Here is a 21,923-nt window from a genome sequence, read left to right on the forward strand (position 1 = left end):
TTGGAGAACCTCTGTTCTAGCCTAATACTGTCATATCTGCCCGGCAACGAATCTCTAGGGTTACATTAGATTCTTTCCAAGCTGGACCTGGAGATCCCTGATCAGTACCAGATTACAACTTAACCACTTGTAAAAAAAATGGTGCTTGTAATAATATATATATATATATATATATATATATATATATATATATATATAAAAACAATAACCACATTCTGTCCTCTCCATGTCCTTCACAAACATCTACATTAGGAAATCAAGGCCAGCCCTCTTATATGAGCACTTTTGTTCTATCTACAACATTCCAGAATAATATCAAAAGGCTATTGTTTATTAGATGCCCATGGAAACTATTTTTCCTGACAAAGGATGTGCCTGGAAGCTTTACCCCAAACCATTACGTAAGTTTCTCTTGTGGCCTAATTATAACCCCCAATTCATTCTATTTACAATATGTTGGGCAGGAGGATTTTGCCCCAGCTGTTTACAGGAAGTTGCTAGTGTATCAGCAGTAAATTGCGCAGTTTTGGTGTGCAAAATCAAATGACTCTAATGACAAGTACTTTCTGGTGGAACAGAGACGTTAATCTATCCAGCAGTAAGAATTGAATATCTTTGTGGCTTCCTACTTTTTCTGAAACCTCTACACATTCCCGGATCAAATTGTTTTCTTTGAATTCTCTTTGTTTACTTTTTGTTATGTAAGCCAGTTTTTATACAGAGATATCAGAGAGCGCCTGCTTTGAAATGAAACATTATTCAGTTAGAAGTTGATAATGATCATTGATAGAATGGCATTGGCACGTTCAATAAGCTAAGTGCAAATAAATGCTTTGTGATGGTTTTTCTTGGCTCCGAACAAAAGAAATAATTTTATCATATTCTTTTTTTTCTTTTCTTTTTTTTTCTTGTTGTGTCAGGAGTGATTTGAGAAACTGCAAATTGCTTCTGGTGTGAGAGAATTGGCCGTCTGCAAGGACGTTGCCCAGGGGACGCCCGGATGATTTGATGTTTTTGCTGAATTAGCTTTATACCCATCTGACTGTATCCCATGTCACCAGAGGTCAGTAGGGTTTCCAGACACCAGGTGATGGGTCTCAGAGCTGAACGGTAAAGGGAGAAATATCAGGGAGACTGCTAACTTATATAATAATACAATAATAATAGTAGGAATTATAATAATAATACTCTGTGCTACTTCTGCTTTAAGATGCACCCAGCATAGCCACCTTCTTCCTCTCTCAAATTGTCTAGTTAAATAATGGCAGCTGACACCAAGGCTAGGTAGGAGACATCTTTGCTGCATGAACAATGGTAGCTTTCATCGCAAAGTCTTCATGGAGAGAGAAAGCATCAAGGTTTATGTGACCCAGTGTGTGTATGTGTCTTTGTAACTGCAACAAAGAGTTTATAATTTTCCTGAAGCAAATGGCCTATTAAAAACAGGCTCAGTCCTGGTTAGTACTTGGATGGGAAACCAATGAATACCAGATGCTGTAGAATATATTTCAGAAGGAATGAAGTGACAAGCCACTCTGAGTATTCATTGCTTGGTAAAACTTTATGGAATTCAAGGGGTCAGCATTAGTCAATAGGCAATGTGAAGGCACATACAATACACATACAAACAGAGCTGAAGCCAAAGTTCCTGAGAAATTGAGTTCCTGAGAAATCTGCCAGATCTGGGGACACCTCTCTTTAGCTAAGCTATGGTTCCCAATCTTTATTTTTTTGACCAGGGAACACTTTGATCAGGTACCACTCTCCAACATTAGTACCAAAAGGGTTACAAAGCAGTTTTTGGTCAACTTAGATTCAGTTTGGGGTGCTGATTCAGATGGATAGATGACATCAACTCTAGTTTCTGATACAGAATATATGCCATGGCAGTGACAGGGAAGAATTGGTAGGCGATGTAAAAGGAGCAGAAATAAAATAAATAAATAAATAAAGTGGAAGGAGGCTCGTGGAAAGCTTTTCATCCTCGTGGTCCGCAGCCCACAGGTTAAGAACCACTAAGCTGAGGCCCCCTGTCTTGATTTCCAACCAGAAAAATGTTTTCTTATTTGTTACTGCTTTAAAAAAAAAGTCATATATTCTGAGCAATTGTGGTTGTTGCATAAAGACATTACCACAGTTTGTCCCTTGGCTTCAGGTTTTGGCCCTGAAATATAGGAGCCTGGGATACTCCTGACCTACGCAGCCTTAATCTACAGTGTCTGCTTGCTAGATTTCCAGCTGCTTCCTTCCCTTCCTGTCAGGCCTTCTTCTGGACCTGGCAACTCTCTCCCAATACATCTGCCAACTTCCAGTTCTGTAGAAGTTTCACATAGCAACGGACCTCTTATCCTGGTGATTTTCAAAAATAAGCATGATGCAGAACTCCTTGAGAAGACCACTCTCTCTAGAGACTGTTCTTGATGGACGAGAGGACTCTTTTCCTATATTGCTTCCAGATTGTAATATGCATTCTTATTAGAATTGCCGTCAGTTCCCGTCAGTCTGAAAATATTCATCTTCATTTTAATTCTTTTAAAGGCAGTCATAGTGATAATTGGCTTCTGTTTTAAAAACCATCAATGTTTACCTCATCTTGTTTAGCTTTTCTTTTTGAATTTTTATATCTTACTACTTTTTATTATGTAGGTGGTAATAAAACTACTGTTGGATTTAACTTACGTAGGTTTATTACTTCCTTAGTCAAAATATTCCAAGACAAATGTTCACAATATTATTTTGAATATAAAATTAGGAAAACCATGTATGCTTTCGTGAATACCTTCAAGAGGAATTCTGAGATAATACTGTGATAACTAAAATAATAATAAAATATAATTGGGGGAAACTATACAAACATTGGGTACAGAATGCTCCACAATATTTGCCCATTGTTGAGAGACTAAAATCAACATTATAGTAGTTTTCTTGTTAAAAGATGCCATGGGGTGCCATGTAGGTGAAATTATGTTTATTCATGAAAAAGTTTTCTCACACTTTCCCGTTTTGTTTAGACTGGATAGTTCTTTAAGCTGCTGTCCAAGCTAATGTTAAGCTTTGCCAATTTTCAGATATTACCTTTTTGTTTGCAGGATGGAGAAAGGACCTCTCTGCCAACAGCACTTTTATATGCAAAATAAATGTGTTTTCTTCCCTTATGGCAATAGTTGAGATATGTGAAAACTATTTTATCAATGTATATATTTCCAACTTTGTTGCAGGTAGAACTTCACATCCACCTGGATGGGGCCATTAAACCCGAAACTATTTTATATTTTGCCAAGTGAGTAAACAGTTGGGTATGAGTTTTCATCTCGCTTTTTTTCTTTTAACTATTATACTTCAGTCAGTCTTTATTTACAAAGTGTTCCTTATTGATTCTGATTGTGCTTCCAGTAGAGCATGATATTTATTTTCTACTAGCTTGGGGACCCGGCGTTGCCCGGGTTATTAGAGAAAGTGGCAATGGCGGTTCTGTATGCCAAGTTTGGTCCTTATTGGTCTTTGGATAACGGCTGCATTATTTTCAGGAAGTGAGTGAAGGTACTTGAAGTCCCATCATCCATGGGCCATCCTCCTACAAACAGCAGCAGGATATAGAGTGGGTCATGGGGGCTCTGTGTGCCAAGTTTGGTCTTTATCAGTCATTAGATGAGGGTGGAAGTGGTGTCAGTAAGTGAGTGAAGGTACTGCAAGTCCCATCACCCAAAGTCCATCCCCTTTCAAACTGCAGCAGGACGTAAAGTGGGTCATGGGGGCTCTGTGTGCTAAGTTTGGTCTTGATCAGTCATTGGATGAGGATCACAGCAGTCTCAGAACATGAGTTAAGGTACTGCAAGTCCCATAATCCATAGTCTCCCTCAAACATCACCAGAATGTTGAGTTGGCCATGGGGGCTCTCTGTGCCAAGTTTGGTCTTTCTTGGTATTTGGATGAGTGTCACTGTGCTTTCAGGAAGTGAGTGAAGGTACTGCAAGTCCCATCATCCATTGTCCATCCTCCTCCAAACAGCACCAGGATGTAGAGTCGCTCATGGGGGCTCTGTGTGCCAAGTTTGGTCTTGATTGGTCATTAGATGAGGGTTGCACCAGTCTTGGGAAGTGAGTGGAGGTACTTGAAGTCCCATCATCCATAGTCTGTTCTCTCCCAAACCTCACCAGAATGTTGAGTTGGCCATGGGGGCTCTGTGTGCCAAGTTTGGTCTTCATCAGTCATTGGATGAGGGTCTCAGTGGTTTCACTGAGTGAAGGTACTCTAAGTCCCATCATCCATGGTGCATCATCCTCCAAACCGTACCAGGATGCAGAGTGCATAATGGAGACCCGGTGTGCCAAGTTTGGTCCTTATCGGAAATTGGATGATGTTTTGCAGTGGTCTCAGGAATTGAGCGAAGGTACTGCAAGTCCCAAAATCCATGCACGATCCACAGTCAAACCTCACCAGGGCATAAAGTGGGTCATGAGAGGTCTATGTGCCAAGTTTGGTGTTGTTCAGTCATTGTTGAGGGTCGCAGCAGTCTCGGAAAGCGAGTAGAGGTACTTCAAGTCCCATCATCCATGGCATGCCCTACTCCAAACCGTATTAGGATGTAGAGTGGGTCATGGGGGCTCTGTGTGCCAAGTTTGGTTTTGTTTGGACATTAGATGAGGGTTGCAGCAGTCTTGGGAAGGGAGTGGAGGTACTTCAAGTCCCATCATCCATGGTCTGTCCTCCTCGAAAGTGCACCAGGATGTAGAGTGGGTCATGGGGACTCTGTTTGCCAAGTTTGGTCTTGATCAGTCATTGGCGAGGGTCGCAGTGATCTCAGGAAGTGAGTGAAATGATTGCAAGTCCCATCATCCATTACCAAATTCTTCCAAACTGCACCAGGATGTAGAGTGCGTCATGCAGGCTCTCAGTGTAAATTGTGGCCCTGATCCATCATTGTTGGCAGTTGTAATGGTCTTAGGAAGGGAGTTTAGGTATTGTAAGTCCCATCGTCCATGGTGCATCCTCCTTCAAACTGCACCTGGATGTAGAGTGCGTCATGGAGACTCAGTGTGCCAAGTTTGGTATTTATCGGTAATTGGATGAGGGTTGCAGTGGTCTGAAGAATTGAGCAATGGTACTGCAAGTCCCATAATCCACGTTCCATCCCCGGCCAAACCACACCAGGACGTACAGTGGGTCATGAGAGGTCTATGTGCGAAGTTTGGTCCTGATCAGTCACTGGATGAGGTTAACAGCAGTCTCAGAATGTGAGTGGTGGTACTGCAAGTCCCATCATCCATGGTTCATCCTCCTCCAAACTGCAGTAGGATGTCGAGTGGGTGATGGGGGCTCTGTGTGCCTATTTCGGTCTGTATTGGGAGTGTTCTGACCCAGCCCCCCGGCCTTTCCTTTCCTCTCTTTGTCATCTCGGAATGTTGGAAATGAGGCTGGCCAATCAGAGACCATATGCAAATTTCCTTCTGTCATGCCCAGTTTCTGCCATGAACCCTCTTCTCCACCAGGGGCTCCTATTGAAGCTGGCCAATCAGAGACCATATGCAAATAGCACCACAATGACAGCCAATCAGAACGCTGGCACATACACTTCCGCCCTCCCTCCATCCTTCCTCTGTCCTATACAAACAAACACTCTTCTTTATTATATATACAGATTTCCTACAGAGGAAATGTACTTTCATTAGCAGCACAATCATATACTGTACATGTTTACTCAGAACTCTGCTTCATTATGTTCAGTAGATCTCGTTCCCCAAAAGTCTGTTTAATATTGCAAACTGAAAACTTCTAAGTCACAATAATGTCATGGCTCTCACATCAGCATGCTCCTTATAACCAGTAAGCCAGAGTTCTTGCATTCCCTGATCCATTATATTCTCATAATGGTGTGTGATTGTTCTAAAACATTTTCCAGATGTGATGATTCATTTGCAAATGCCAACAGCAATACTGGATTGCACTCCACTATTATGGCAAAATCCAAGTATCATTCAGCTGAGAGAGGGCAGGGAGGACAAGGGTCATGGCCTAGTAAATTGCATTGTAAAGCAATGGAAATTACTCAATGTAGTTTATGTAATAACGTTCCTTGTTCAATGGAAAAATATTCTCTCATAACTCAATGAATGAGGAATGCCTATTCACAAAGGAGGACTTCTCAAGTAAGATGGCTTTATTTACGGAGACATGGTTTCTATAGCCCAATCAAAGTGGATGATGAAACTACAGTGTGCTTTCCACTTAAGTAATCGTGAAGCCAACAGGAAATTGAAAGATACCTGGGAAGGCTAAGTGCTCAAACACTGTTTCCATCCTAAATATCTCAGTGTCACTTTAGATTGAACACAAACATTTAGGAAGCACTGTATGAACACCAAGCACAAAGTAGCTGCACGCAATAACATTCTGTGGAAATTTACTGGCAGTACATGGGGTGCAGACCCAAAATTAATAAGAACATCAGCTCTGGCCTAATCTTACTCAACTGCTGAGTATGCCTGCCCTGATTGGCACAAGTTTGCCCACGCGATGCAGGTGAATACATGAAACATGTAGAAAAATCACAGGATGTCTCAAACCTACATTTGTTGATAGATTCTACAAGCTTGTTGGCATTGCCTCCCCTGATGTGCGACGGGAAGTTGCTGCTAATTGTGAGAGAAATAAGGTTGAACACTGTGAAAGCCATCCACTGGATGGCTATCAGCCTCATTCCAGTGGACTCAAATCAAGGAAAAGCTTCATGAGAACCACCACTCCTCTTATTTTTCCCCCTAGTAACATCAAGAATATCCCTGTGGGTAGAAAAACTAAGCAATTCCAACTCGATGGCCCTCAATGAGGGTCTTCCTCTGGGGGCAAACCAAGAATGGGCAACTTGGAAGTCCCTGAACAGACTCAGAAGTGGAATTGGCAGATCAAAAGATAAACTGGCAAAATGGCACTACCTAGAAGAATCCTCCACCTTGTGTGACTGTGGAGCAGAAAAAACAACTCCGCATCCGTATGCTCGCCCACAATGCCCTGCCTCATGCACAGAGGAAAACTTGTTTAAATAAGCAGATAATGCCTGTTGCTCGTTTTTGGTTTAAAATTATTTAGCCGCTTGAGTTTCCTCTATTTAATTAGTTTTATACTTATTTATGCAATGGTTTTGACATGAAATAAATAAATAAATCAAACTATGAGAAAGAGTAAGGACATACCTGGCATGAACAAGTATATGTAAATTATCAATAAAGGTACTCCAAGAAAGAAAATTTATATCTCATTTCACAAAAATGATAATTAGGTTTCGTTGATAATGATGACACATAATCCATGCTAAAAATTCCCAGCATTTCTGAACAAACAGCCATATTCTGTACCTTCATGAGATACAGTATTTGCACAATGCTGGATTTACTTCTTTGTTTAGTTTATGTGTATTTAAACTGCTACTTCTCCCTACACTTTACCAATTGAAGATAAATTCTTATTGTTTAAATAGGGATAAGCAATTTGACCAGGTCATGTAGAGCAGATACGGAAAAACACTAAGTGTTGTAAACCTGTCGTCAGGCTGTTAAAAACATTTCCTTTAACATGAGGCCAAGAAATGTTATTTTGTGTTACAAAAGTTAAGCTAAATACCAATTCTGTACAATGGTTGGAATTATGTGCTCCAAACCCTATTTATAGACTTCTTTGTTCATGAGATGGAGACAGAAGATTCAGTTGAACAACACCTCAACTACCATAGCTCTATGCAATGGAATCCTGGGAGCTGCAGTTTGGTGAGGCAGAGAAGGCTAAAGATCTTGCGAAACTACATCTCCCATGGTTTCATAGCATTGAGCCTTGACAGTTAAAAGTGGTGTCAAACTGCATTAATTCTACAAGATAAATGCACCGAATGAGAATATTTGCAGATCCAGGAAGTTCCACAAGCTGAATCAGGGACTGGGTGGCACATTATCTAGGGCTCCACTTCTATCATTTGTCTTCTCAGCACACCAAGTAAACCTTTACTAACTGAAATGTGTATTTTGAAAAACTTCTAGGAAAAGAGGAATACACCTTAATGCAGATACCGTAAAAGGCCTGGAGGAATGTATTAGTTGCAAAGAACCTTACAGTCTCACAGAGTTCCTAAGCAAGTTTTCTATCTACATGCCAGCAATTGCGTAAGTAAAGTAACTTGCTCTATCTTCAATTTTTCAAACTCAAAACTTTGCTCAGCCCCTCATAACAACTATTTGTTGATTCTGCCTAGTTGGGATTGGGGATTTTATAGGTGGGTGGGTGAGGAGTGACTTGAGAAACTCAAATCGCTTCTGGTGTGAGAGAATTGGTCATCTGCAAGGACATTGCCCAGGGGATGTCTGGATGTTTGTTTTTTTAATGTTTTTACCATCCTTGTGGGAGGCTTCTCTCATGTCCCTTCATGGAGAGCTGGAGCTAACAGAAGGAGCTCATCCACTCTATCCCCAGATTCAAATCGGCAACCTTCAGGTCAGCAATCCAACCTTCAAGTCAGCAGTCCTGCCGGCACAAGGGTTAAACTCATTGCACCACCGGGGCATTAGTTATGTTCTGTCTTCCCTTGTAAGGTATTGGATTAAAGTATGCACAAAGTTTCTTTGATTTCTGAGATTAACTAAAGATCCATGACCATTATTCCTGCAGACACTTTTTTGGCTTCCGATAGTGTCTTTTTTTCATGACACAAGGGCCAAATCAATCTTTTTATGGGTTGATTGCAGACAGGCCCTATAGCCCAGGATCGGATTCCAGGTTTTCTGTTTATCCCAGATTATCTGGCAGTGTGGACTTATACTATCCAGCTTAAAGCAGAAAACCTGGGATCTAATCCTGGGATATAAGGCCTGTCTAGATGGGCCCTTGGATGTAACCACATTCTCCACCACTACATCATAATTGACTTCTGAACTCCAGGTAAACTAGATTACTGTTTCATCTATTCAGACAAATAATGGTTCAACCAAAGCATATCTTGACCATGGACTTGATTTGATCTTGTTTTGTGAGTTTGATTTGGTTACAAATTATAGTTGTGTAAATTAGATTAAATGACTGAACCCAGAGCAGATTTAAGAAAGCACTGGAAATGAAAGGTGAAGGAACTATGTGAGATGTCCTCGTTACATCTGAATTAATATAATTTGCAAATTCTAGGAAGTAGTTGGTATAAAGATGGGAACAGAGATTGACAAGCTCTGTTTGAGTCCCAATGAATCCCTTGCCATGAGATATGATGCCTGCTGAGGCATTTCATAGTGTTAGTTCCTTTTGTTATTTTTCTGAGGTCATAAATTAGAACAAATGTCTAGTGGAACATTTTCTAGAATTTAGATACTCTTCAGTAACATGCATGACAGATTTTGATTAATAGTAGGGGAATTTTGGCAAGTGCAAGTACTCCTGATTTCAAAACAAAATTGATTCAAGCATGATGCCCTTTTCTTCTTGTATTCTTGCCTGCCTATTTCCCTATTTGTATAGCTAGAGCCAAGCTCTATTATTTCTTCAGTCCCTATAAGCAAACCTGTGCAGGTGGTGGAATGGGACTAGTTGTTCCGACACACAGAATGCCAATTGATTGGAAGATTTCCTGCTTCAACTAATTGCAATTTTCACATTAAACAGAGCACATATAGTTCAAATTCAAGGGTTTTTCTGCTCTGTGTATCACAAACATGGCCATCATATTTGGGGATCATTGCTTTTTGTATATAAGTGTAATTGTTTTAGGCTATCTGAAACATATATGGAGAACCAAAGTATCACCTTTTTCTGGAGCTTGCAGTCAATATTGTAAATTCATCCATGTCTCAATGAATTTTTGAACCTGAGCTGCAGCAAAGTTCATGTTTTGCCTGCTCTTAAGTGTAGATTAGCTGCAGCTATTACAACTCATGCTTTCTTGCATTTATAGGGGTGACCGTGAGGCTATAAGAAGAATTGCTTATGAGTTTGTGGAAATGAAAGCAAAGGAGGGTGTAATCTATGTGGAGGCCAGATACAGCCCTCATTTCCTTGCCAACTGTGGAGTGCATCCTATCCCCTGGGGACAAAAAAAGTGAGTAACTCTTTAAATATGTGAAGGAGCACACATCAATGTAATGCTCACATTAGGGGCAAATACCTGATTAAGTATACCTGGCTTGCCGCCACCACAAAGGAAATATTATATTGCTACTAATGCAATTCTGCAACATCACATCTGTATCGGAGTCCATTACCAGTGTTTAACTCTTTTCCTAACTCTTTTACTAAAATCTAATTTGCATGTCACAAAGTTGAATTTCTTATTTTTGTACCAGTTAGGCTGGACCTAGTAATGGTAGAGGTTTCCCCTGATGGTAAGTCTAGTCATGTCCGACTCTGGTGGTGCTCATCTCCATTTCTAAACTGAAGAGCTAGCATTGTCCATAGACAGCTCCTAGGTCATGTGGCCAGCATGACTGCATGGAATGCCATTACCTTCCCGCAGAAGCAGCACCAATGGATCTATTCATATTTGCATGTTTATGAACTGCTAGGTTGGCAGAAGCTGGGGCTAACAGTGAGAGTTCACCCCCACTCCCGGACTCAAACCACCAACCTTTTGGTCAGCAAATTCAGCAGCTCAGCTGCACCACCAGGGGACCCTGGCTGGATCTACTCTGCCCTATATCCCAAGATGTGATCCCAGATTGTCTGGCAGTGTAGACTCATATAATCCAATTCAAAGCACATAACGTGGGATCAGATCCTGGGATATAGGACAGTGTAGAGTCCAGTTTAAGTAAGTAATCTTCTGATATGAGATTGGAGCCACCTTTGGACAAAGGAGGCTAAAACCTTCACGCTTAGCTGCTTTATTTCCAACCCCCGCCCCCTACACACATGTAGAAATCTTTAGAAGGGAAAACTTTGATTGGATCATAGCATGCTGCAGCTGAAAATAATTTTGTAGGGTAGTGCCATTCAGAGTGATGATACTGGACCAGTGAGTAACTGGTTGTCAGTCTGCAGCATGTTTGTAGGAAGTCCTGTGAACACAATAATAGTTTGGAACAAACCTCTTAGAATGTGGATTGTTGTAGGCTCTTCGGGCTGTATGGCCATGTTTAGAAGTATTCTCTCCTGGCGTTTTGCCTGCATCTATGGCAGGCGAAACGTCACTACCTCTGAGGATATATCCTCAGAGGTAGTATCCTCAGAGGTCACTACCTCTGAGGATACCTGCCATAGATGCAGGCGAAACGTCAAGAGAGAATAATTCTAGAACATGGTCATACAGCCCGAAAAACCTACAACAACCCAGTGATTCTGGGCATGAAAACCTTCGACAACACATCTTATTTACATTGTAAAATTAATGACAACACTTTAACTGCTGTAGCTCAATCCTGTGAAATCCTGATATTTGTAGTTTGGTGAGGCACCAGCACTCTTTGGCAGAGAAGGCTAAAGAGTATCAATGGTTCCATAGCATGAGTAATGGCTATTAAAGTGGTGTCAATATGCATTAATTCTATAGTGTAGATATACCCCTAGTCCCAGCCAGACATTCTGCAAAAGAAACTTGCTGATGGACCATATGAGGTAGCTTGAGGAGCAGATTGTAGTGCAATCTGACACACGAGTCCCACTGAGCCTAATCTGTTAATGCTATGTAACATTGCAGCCTTTCTAGAATCATAGAATCATAGAGTTGGAAGAGACCTCATGGGCCATCCAGTCTAACCCCCTGCCAAGAAGAAGGAAAATTGCATTCAAAGCACCCCCGGCAGATGGCCACCCAGCCTCTGTTTAAAAGCTTCCAAAGAAGGAACCTCTACCACACTCTGGGGCAGAGAGTTCCACTGATGAACAGCTCGCACAGCCTGGAAGTTCTTCCTAATGTTCAGATGGAATCTCCTTTCTTGTAGTTTGAAGCCATTGTTCCACATCCTAGTCTTCAGGGAAGCAGAGAACAAGTTTGCTCACTCCTCCCTATGACTTCCTCTCACATATTTATACATGGCCATCATGTCTCCTCTCAGCCTTCTTTTCAGGCTAAATATGCCCAGTTCTTTAAGCCACTCCTCATAGGGCTTGTTCTCCAGACCCTTGATCATTTTAGTCGCCCTCCTCTGTACACATTCCAGCTTGTCAATATCTCTCTTCAATTTTAATTTATATGACTGTATTTTATTTGCAGAAGACACAGATCTACCTGCATTTATTCTTCCCTTCTGAAAAGGCTAGCCGTTTAACTAGTGCACCCTATTTCTTCCCCCATCTTTTCCATGGCCAGTTTCCTGAGAATGGTTCCATGTCAAGGGGACCTCTTGCCCCGAGTGCGTCATCCATCTTTCCTGTGTGAAGCAACTGTAAGGGCTGTTGGCAGAAGTGACTTTGTTCAAGAAAGAAACCAGAGTTAAAACAGAAGCATTTTCTTCCCCAGCAACTTTTAAAAACAACCAAAACAGTTTTGGCTTTATAACTGCTGGGTCGAGACCCTGCAGGTGATCTTTTTAGCTCTTAATTCCTTCAGAAGGAATTGGAACTTTGCTCGACAATGCATTGCTAATTTATATTTTGTAGGGAAGCTTCAGGAGGGAGCTTCGCTGCTGGCTGTAATTCCTCCCAGGATAGCATGGAGCATGTTAATTAGATGCTTGAAGTATGGGGAGTACAATTTTGGTTAAGAAAATATTTAAAGAAGTACATGTTGATATAGTATGGACCATACACTAACAACCGATAGCTCTTTATCTGATCTCCAAAGAAGGTGTGCATTGTTGCCATTTGCTTTCTAAAGAAATAGTCAAATGCTGAAAGTTTTGTCTGTATGAGTTTAATTTGAATAGGAAATATTACAATTAAGCTTTGTTTCTGGTATGACCATAAAGCAGGCATGAGCAAAGTTCGGCTCGCCAGATGTTTTGGACTTCAACTCTAACCATTCCTAACAGCTGATAGGGTATAAGGAATTGTGGGGGTTGAAGTCCAAAACACCTGAAAGTCCAAAGTTTGCCCATGACTGCCATGAAGGCTTAAGTAATGTTTTGGAATCGACTGAATTCGAACAATGGGTTTATCTTGGCTTGAGTTGGACTATCTATCTTATTACTGTCCACCCTGATAGTCAGAGACCTTCCAGGATCTCCAGCAGAACTCTTCTCTAGATCTTTAGATAGTCCAGTGGAGATCCTGGAATTAGACTTTTGGAGCCTGCCATTAAATTTGGATTTTTATGGAGCAAGTGTGTTATTCTGATATCAGGCAATGATGGTAGGGAACAGTAATATACTAACTGAAGTCTATATTTGTTTTATTCAGGGGAGATGTCACTCCGGATGAAGTTGTTAGCCTTGTTAATCGAGGGTTGAAAGATGGAGAAAAGGATTTCCACATCAAAGCCAGGTCTATTCTATGCTGCATGCGCCACATGCCAAGTAATGTATTACAACCCAGCCATAGCTCTGTTCCCTATTTTGCCAACTATGTCTTGTTTCTCACCTTCCTGGCCAAACGCATTGATTCTAAAGATTAACAGATCATGCCAAATTGAAGATTTTACCATATACCATCTATAGCAATTTTACTGGCTCGCTAATAATTTCAGCAAGAGAGGCTTGGTTGTTTTTTTTTTAGTTACAGAATTAGTTGAATGCTGTTGGCAGATCTGGCCCCTTCTACACTGCCATATACTCCAGATTATCAAAGCAGATAATGCACTTTATCAGTTTTGAACTGGATTATATGAGTCTACTCTACCATGTAATCCAGGCCCTTCCACACAGTCATATATTCCAGAATATCAAAGCAGAAAATTCCGCATTATCCGAGTGTGGACTCGGATAACCCAGTTCAAAGCAGGTAATGTAGGATTTTCTGCCTTGATATTCTGAGATATAGGGCTGTGTGGAAGGTCCCCCAGTCAAAAGCAGATAATTTGGGTTTTATGTGGCAGTGTAGAAGGGGCCTTAGCTGTGTATTGAAAGTAGTCTGCTTCATCAAGACTTTTTGCTCCATTAGTGTGCTTCTCTGGAATCATCATCCCCATTCACTCATTTTCAGCAAGAAACAGAATCATATAATAGATAATAATAATAATAATAATAATAATAATAATAATCTGACACAATATGAGGATTTAAAGATTGAACTGCAAAGACTCTGGCACAAGCCAGTAAAGGTGGTTCTGGTGGTGATCGGCACACTGGGTGCAGTGTCTAAAGACCTTGTTCTGCACTTAAACACAATTGGCGCTGACAAAATTACCATCTGCCAGCTGCAGAAGGCCACCTTACTGGGATCTGCACGCATTATTCGCTGATACATCACACAGTCCTAGACACTTGGGATCCAATACAACAACCAGCAGAGTGATCTTGTCTGCTGTGGACTCATCTTGTTGTGTTTCTAATAATAATAATAATAATAATGATGATGATGATGATGATGATAATGATAATGATAATAATTCTTACCTGCCTCTCCCCACGGCTCAAGGTGGGTCACAGCACAGTTAAAAACACACAAATGCTACACAAAATTCTACAAACACATATTAAAATTCTTCTATGTTGCCTTCCATGTCTTTCAGATCTGATTTCTTACCTCCCCCCCCCCCCCCCGCCAATAAAACGCACATTAAACCAACATATATGACAACCATGCACTATTTAGATTTTAATGGTTATTATGCTTTGTATTTAGTACTTCCCAAACATATATTCCCCACATATAGTGTGGTGAATTGATGATCATTTCTCCAGTGATCAATCCTGTTTTACTGTTTCCTATCTGGGATAATTCATCACCCTTCTTCAATTTCCACTTAACTGCAGAAAAACAACTCAAGGTGATTGTGGAAACTTTGACACAGCTGTATAGACTCCACATTGAACTGGATTATATGGCATTGTGGACTCAGATAATCAAATACAAAGCAGATATTGTGGGTTATCTGCCTTGATATTCTGGATTATATGGCTGTGTGGAAGGGCCCTTAGAGATCCTATAAAGATTGTATTAATCAAGTTTGCAAACCCACAAATGTAGACAGCTGACTGCATTGTGTGAATTCTAAGTTGGAAAGCAGGCCTCAACAACTCTATGGAACTTTAGTATGGATATATCTTTTGTAAAAATAAAAGCAATACATTTAACATAGAAATATGGTGTAGCTCAGTGTAGGGCTCTTCCACACAGCCTTATATTCTAGGATATCAAGGCAGAAAATCCCACATTATCTGCTTTGTACTGGGATATATGGCAGTGTGGACTCATAATCCAGTTCAAAGCAGATATGGGATTTCCTGCCTTGATAGTCTGGGATGTAGGGCTCTGTGGATGTGCCCTTATTTTAGCATAGAAAGGGCCCTTCCACACAGACATATTACCCAGAATGTCAAGGCAGAAAATCCCACAATATCTGCTTTGAACTGGGTTACCTGAGTCCACACTGCCATATATTCCAGTTCAAATGAGATAATGTGGGATATTATTCAGCTGTGTGGAAGGGGCCAAAGACACTGGAGTATGCATTACTACAAAATATTTAAATAATTGTTTAAAAGTCTGTAAGTTTGTATTGTTGAAAATGATCTGCATAGAAAAGCCAGTTATATTTAAATTTCACACCTAATTCTAAAAACACCTAAATTTGTGATCTGAGAAACTAGAGTTTGTGAAAATCTATGGAAGTACTGTGTGTCCATTGAGTATGTTTACAGACATTTAATGACACATCTGGTACTATCCTTGGTTTAGAGGAGTATGTACAGTAAGTGTGCGTTAATTATTAATTTTCTATCTTATCTCTGTCTCTTGCTTTCCGCAAAGACTAAGTGTACCATTACTTTAGGACCAATCATGTCCTAACCTATGTTCTGCATTCCATCTTAATCATCGATCGTTTCAATGAGAATTTTCTGCCTCTGAGTTCAGTGAATAAGGCAGTAAATTAGAGATAGTGTTAATGAAACTTTGTCCATGCAATGATACCTTGGCAAATACTTATCTTATGGGATTTGAAACTACTATCTAGCACCAAGGCCTGTTTCTGGGGTTATTTGGGGTGCTGATTCAGAAAATTGCATTGGATAGACCACATCAGCTCTAGATTATTAAATATGGTTTTCTGTGGTTTAGCAGATGGTGACTACTGGATGGCATATGTTCTGTATCAGAAACTAGAGCTGATGTGGTCTATCCAATGCAGTTTTCTAAATCAGCACTCCAAATAAACAAACCAAATCTAAAGTTGACTAAAAACTGATTTGAAACCTTTTTGGTACTAATGTTGGAGATTTGTCCCTGTTCAAGTGGTCTCCGGTCAAAGTGGTCCCTGGTCAAAAAAGGTTGGGAACCACTGCTCTAGTGACTTCCAGATAGACAACTGTATTGTGCTATATGATGCTGACCTTGACATTCTGGAAATATAAGAGTTCAAAATAAATCTGATCTCCCTGGGTCTTTCTCATCTGAGGGAGCATCACCTTCCCTCTGAAATATAGCCTTCAGCACCTGGTATTCACTGCTGGGCTCCCATCTAAATACCAACCCAGGTTGAAACTGCTTAGCTTCCAAGATCCAAGAGTGGCTTTAAGGCAAAGGGGTATGTTTTACTGCTACACGCTATAAGCTAAATTCTAAAAGGCGTTTGAAGCTGTTTTGAGGTTTGTTAGGATTTAAGAGAAGTAATCCCATTTCTCAATTTGGAGAAGAGGCAGAACTTTCGTACTGACTTTTTTGGAGAGAAATCTAAAATCTCTGATGCTATGATTAGCTCAGTTGTTGGAGGAAAGCAAGTCTGTGGACAACTCCAATATGAAAAGCAAAGTACAGTCCAGCAGAACAAATAATTTAATTAACCCAGGACTATTTTACTAATGGGTATTAGTACAGCTTTCAATTCAGCAATAGAATTTTGTGATGTGTAATAACTAATTATTTATTTTAAAATGTCAACTTGAGGGTATGCTCTTTAATAAAATATAGCCCAAATAAATCAGTATTACAGTTATGACATAGTTTTCTAATATGGCTTTCCATCTGCACTTAATTGTGTATATGTTGCCAGTCAATTTATGGTGATAGCAGCCCTAAATAGTTGAACCTCTTTCATGAGTAATTAGTTTTACACAGTGGATTATTTTTACAAGGATATATTGATTAAAAAATGCGAATCATGTCATTTCCTCTGTGATGAAGTGCTTTTCACCTGAGAATTATTGATTTCTGAAGAATGTAATTGTTCCATTATTTTGCTTTCTGCTGATCCTAGATATATGCAGAAAGAACCTTTGCAACTAAAGATTAGATAATGAAATAAGCACTCCCTTGTTCTTTCAAAAATTATATATATATATATATATATACACACACACACACACACACAGAGAGAGAGAGAGAGAGAGAGAGAGAGAGACTTTGCACAGTTGGAAGACCACATATGTTTTGTTACATGAGCATTTGTAGTTTGTCTTTAAAACATAAGAATTTCTTGTTGGCTATGTTTTCTGATTGGCATTCAAATATAGGCAAAAATATGTTTTTGCTGGTTGATTCCTTTTTGTTTTTCAAGGGTCTTTCAAAACCTGGACACTGTTTGATACCCTCTACTGCAGAGGGTATCTAACATTGATACCCTCTACTGCAGAGACAGAATAGCTACAGTGTGTGTGTGTGTGTGTGTATATCACTGCCATTTGTATTGCTTGCATAATTTTATTTGTTAAAAAGTATGAGAAAGTATTTATTCATTCTTCCACGGTAAAGGAGATTCTATGATTTTACCTATACCACAAAAAGCTAAACCAAAGCAGTTTGAGGAACAGGTGGCTCTCTGGACATGACTGACCTACAGTTCCCATTAAACCTATCATATATAACCAGTGATAAGAATTGATACGAGTTGCAATCTGGTAACATCCAAAGGTTAGGCATCTCCTATTTCTGTCTCCGACTGTAGTTTTGAAGTACATCTCTGAGAAATGTCTATAATAAGGAGTCAAAGGTGGGAGCTCCTCCTAGTTGTATCATAGTCTTGTCTAAACATTAGATTAGCTTGCTTTTTACAAGGACTCTTTTTTCCTGTCAATCTATTCCAGTGACTAAAGGAGGACCAGTTCACTGGAAAGTACAAGTTACAACCAGCAAGGAAGTTGATTTGGTGCAGTTCACTAAGAAAATAATTGTATTGTCAAACTCCATAGAAAGTTAAGACCAGATTTAGAGGCCTGTGTACATAATGCTGTGTACAATTTTTGTTGAGCAGATCTTCTGAAAAACATAGTTTTTATGCATTCAGAAGGATTTTCTTGAATAGGATTGGTAATTATCATCATCAGTGTACATACTACTAAATGCAGTGGAAGAAACAGACTTTTCATTTCCAATAGCTCAACTGCAGAAACCCAAGTGAAAAATTGTTTCTTAAGAAGTTTTTGGTATGAGCATTGTTACTGCTCAGGAGTGACTTGAGAAACTGCAAGTCACTTCTGGTATGAGAGAATTGGCCGTCTGCAAGGACGTTGTCCACAGGACACCCAGATGTTTTGATGTTTTACCATCCTTGTGGGAGGCTTCCCTCATGTCCCCGAATGGGGAGCAGGACCTGACAGAGGGAGCTCATCCACATTTTCCCCAGATTCGAAACTCTACCTGTCAGTCTTCAGTTCTGTCAGCACAAGGGTTTAACCCATTGCACCACCGGGGGCTCCTGATACCGTTACTGATGAGTCTTGTTGTTGTTGTTCATTTGTTTAGTTGTTTCCGACTCTTCGTGACTTCATGGACCAGTCCACGCCAGAGCTCCCTGTCGGTCGTCACCACCCCCAGCTCCTTCAAGATCAATTCAGTCACTTCAAGGATGCCATCCATGAGTCTTAGAAACTAGGAATTTGCATATTAGAAAAAATGGAGTGGTTTTCAATTAGACCTATGGCCTGGTTGTCTCCATGATCTAGTCCAGTAATGGTCTTGGTTAGCCTTAAACGCAGAATGCAAAAATGATTGTCGCTATCAATAGAAGGTGTTCTTCCAATCATCTCTGATGTAGCTATAGGATAGAGAAGGACAAACTGTTCAGCCCTTTGGGTTTTTTTTTTTGTGGCCCCACATGCACCCACACTCTCCACTTCAATTTTTTGCAGGGAACGACCTTTTGGCAGATTTTTGGGCAGCAAAAGATGGCCAAGAACATGGAAAATAGCTTCACAGTCTTCATAGTTTTATTTTTCATGCTGTAAGCTCTCTAAAGCTCTTCTGACAAGAACTTTAAAACAGTCTGTATCAGTGGTTCTCAACCTGTGGGTCCCCAGATGTGTAGGCCTTCAACTCCCAGAAATCCTAACAGCTGGTAAACAGGCTGATATTTCTAGGAGTTGTAGGCCAAAACGCCTGGGAACCCAGAGGTTGAGAACCACTGGTCTATATCTTATTGTGCAATTATCCTCCTACTGTCTCTGTTTGCATGCCCTGAGCTGAAGGCGAGTGAGTCATCCACTTTTCAACTATAATGGCAAAGCTAAAGCACCTCTCAATTGGGCACTTCCCACTGTCAAACAGACTTCTAAAAACTAGACATGCAAGTCAGTTGTAAAGTATTTCCTATCTATTTCAACTAAGGCAAAAAAATCATCTTTTGTATATTATACTTATAAAAATAAATGACATTTGAATTGATTCATTAAGGAGTGTCGTTGAGGTGGCTCAACGAAGCCTTTTAATTTGTTTAGCATAGCAGCACATGAAGGCTGGACAGCAGCCAGGGGCACTTGCCAGAACGCTTGCCTCCATTATCCTAATGCCAACCTTTAATGAAAACCATGTGTTTAACACACAAGTTCCTAATGTTCATTTAAGTGATTAGAATGATAGGCTAATAAAAGCCAAAGCAACCGTTTTCCATTATTTGCTTTCTGTTAAATGTATATTGCCTACAAGAACCCATACAGAAACAGTACAATGATGTAGAAGAGATGAATGCTCAGTGAAGTATGTTGTAGTCTGCTTTAGTTTCTTTGCAAGCCAATGTTGTTGGCTTGGATTCAAGGCTCGTCTTCCATGGACAGAAGGGCTCTGCTCACACAAGATGCCACTTCCTGAAATCCAAGGATATTTCTCTCGCACACTGCTTCTGTTCCTCAGTTTACCCCATTAATTTACCCCAGTTGGTCTGGGTAGCATTCTGAGATGGCTTTTCTATGGAAGAGGAAGCAAGAAGGTCACCTTCTGTCAATCCAGCTCCATATGCTTAAATCGGATCCAGTGAAAATATAGTTTGTGTTTTTAGAAACCAAGTAATAAGAGTGTTATGGAAGAGGTTTCCTGGAGAAAGTTTTTAGAAACCAAACAATAAGAGTGTTATGGAAGAGGTTTCCTGGAGAAAGGTTTTCCTAAATTGTACCCTATCAACACCTGCTAAATGATTTTAGGATAAATGTTTGTACTTTCCATTCCATGTATTTCCTATTTGATTTGGCAACCTATTGCATTCGTAACAAGACTCCCTAAACGCTTCAGCTCTTTCCTCTTGCAAAAATTAGTTCTCTAAAAAAGTATGCTCAACACCATACGTTAACACGATACTTCTCTAAAGAAGTATGCTTAACACCATGCAAGGAGCCCCCAGTGGTGCAGTGGGTTAAACTGCTGAGATGCTGAACTTGCTGACTGAAATGTCGGTGGTTCGAATGCAGGGAGCAGCGTGAGCTCCCGCTGTTAGCCCCAGCTTCTGCTAACCTAGCAGTTCAGAAATATGCAAATATGAGTTGATCAATAGATACCGCTCTGATGGGAAGGTAACGCCGCTCCATGCAGTCATGCCGGCCACATGACCATAGAGGTGTCTATGGACAATGCTGGCTCTTCAGCTTAGAAATGGAGATGAGAACCATCCCCCAGAATCAGACACGACTAGACTTAATGTCAGGGGAAAACTTTTACCTTTAACTAACACCATGCATTGCTATTTTTAAAACATTTCCTTGTTCCTCAAGAATTTTTTTAAAGTTTTGTTGTTTGATTCTACATAAGTTATTGATAGTATATTTAAAGTACTGATACAAAATAGAATGTTTTTTTTTTACTTTTCCGTTTCTGTGCTGTTCTTCCGCACACTGCATTGGATGTCAGTCCTTATCATCTTAGTATTGGAAAAAGTCAACAAAATATTGTAAAATAACAAAAATTAAAAGCCAGATGACCCTGAATATATCACACACTCACGACCTCAGAGGAAGGCAAATCCTAACCTTCTCTGAACAAACGTTGCTAGGAAAAACCCTTGAGAAGTTTGCCTTAGGCTCACCATAAGTTGGAATGATTAGGTGCATTACGTTGTAGAATTAATGCTGTTTGACATCACTTTAAATGACATGACTTATTGCTGTGGAATCCTGTGAGTTATAGTTTGGTGAGTTGTGGTTTGGAGTCCACGATGGGTTAAACCCCTGTGTCAGCATGACTGCTGACCAAAATGTCGGTGGTTTGAATCCAAGGAGGTGAGATCCCGTCTGTCAGCTTCAGCTTCCCATGGGGGGACATGAGAGAAGCCTTCCACAAGATGGTAGCACATCTGGGTGTCCACTGGGCAACATCCTTGCAGGCGGCCAATTCTCTCACACCGGAAGCAACTTGCAGTTTATCAAGTTGCTCCTGACATGAAAAAACTAAACTACAACTCAAAGAATTCCACAGCATTGAGCCATGGCAGCTAAAGAGATGTCAATCTTCATTAATTCTAACACATAGATCAGGCATGGGCAAACTTTGGCTCTCCAGGTGTTTTGAACCTCAATTCTCAGAAATCCCAGCCAGCTTACCGTCTTTTTGGATATGTGGGAGTAGAAGCCAAAACACTTGGAGGACCGACGTTTGCCCATTCTTGATATAAAATCATTCCTTAAAGGCAAAGAACAACTGTGCAAGTCCTTGAACTTGCAGTTTCA

At 40.3% G+C, this 21,923-nt stretch overlaps 1 protein-coding gene across 1 annotated transcript in view; it reads left to right on the forward strand.

Annotated features, from left to right (window-relative positions):
* ADA (adenosine deaminase) overlaps nucleotides 1–21,923 on the forward strand; it is a 48,364-nt gene that overhangs the window by 12,418 nt on the left and 14,023 nt on the right. The window contains exons 2-5 of the mRNA XM_060772191.2: nucleotides 3,219–3,280; nucleotides 8,028–8,150; nucleotides 9,923–10,066; nucleotides 13,300–13,415. Coding sequence (XP_060628174.2) covers nucleotides 3,219–3,280; nucleotides 8,028–8,150; nucleotides 9,923–10,066; nucleotides 13,300–13,415 — 445 coding nt within the window. The remainder of the gene's footprint in view (nucleotides 1–3,218; nucleotides 3,281–8,027; nucleotides 8,151–9,922; nucleotides 10,067–13,299; nucleotides 13,416–21,923) is intronic.

Source organism: Anolis sagrei, chromosome 4 (genome assembly GCF_037176765.1).
Source record: "Anolis sagrei isolate rAnoSag1 chromosome 4, rAnoSag1.mat, whole genome shotgun sequence".
NCBI classification, from domain to species: Eukaryota; Metazoa; Chordata; class Lepidosauria; order Squamata; family Dactyloidae; genus Anolis; species Anolis sagrei.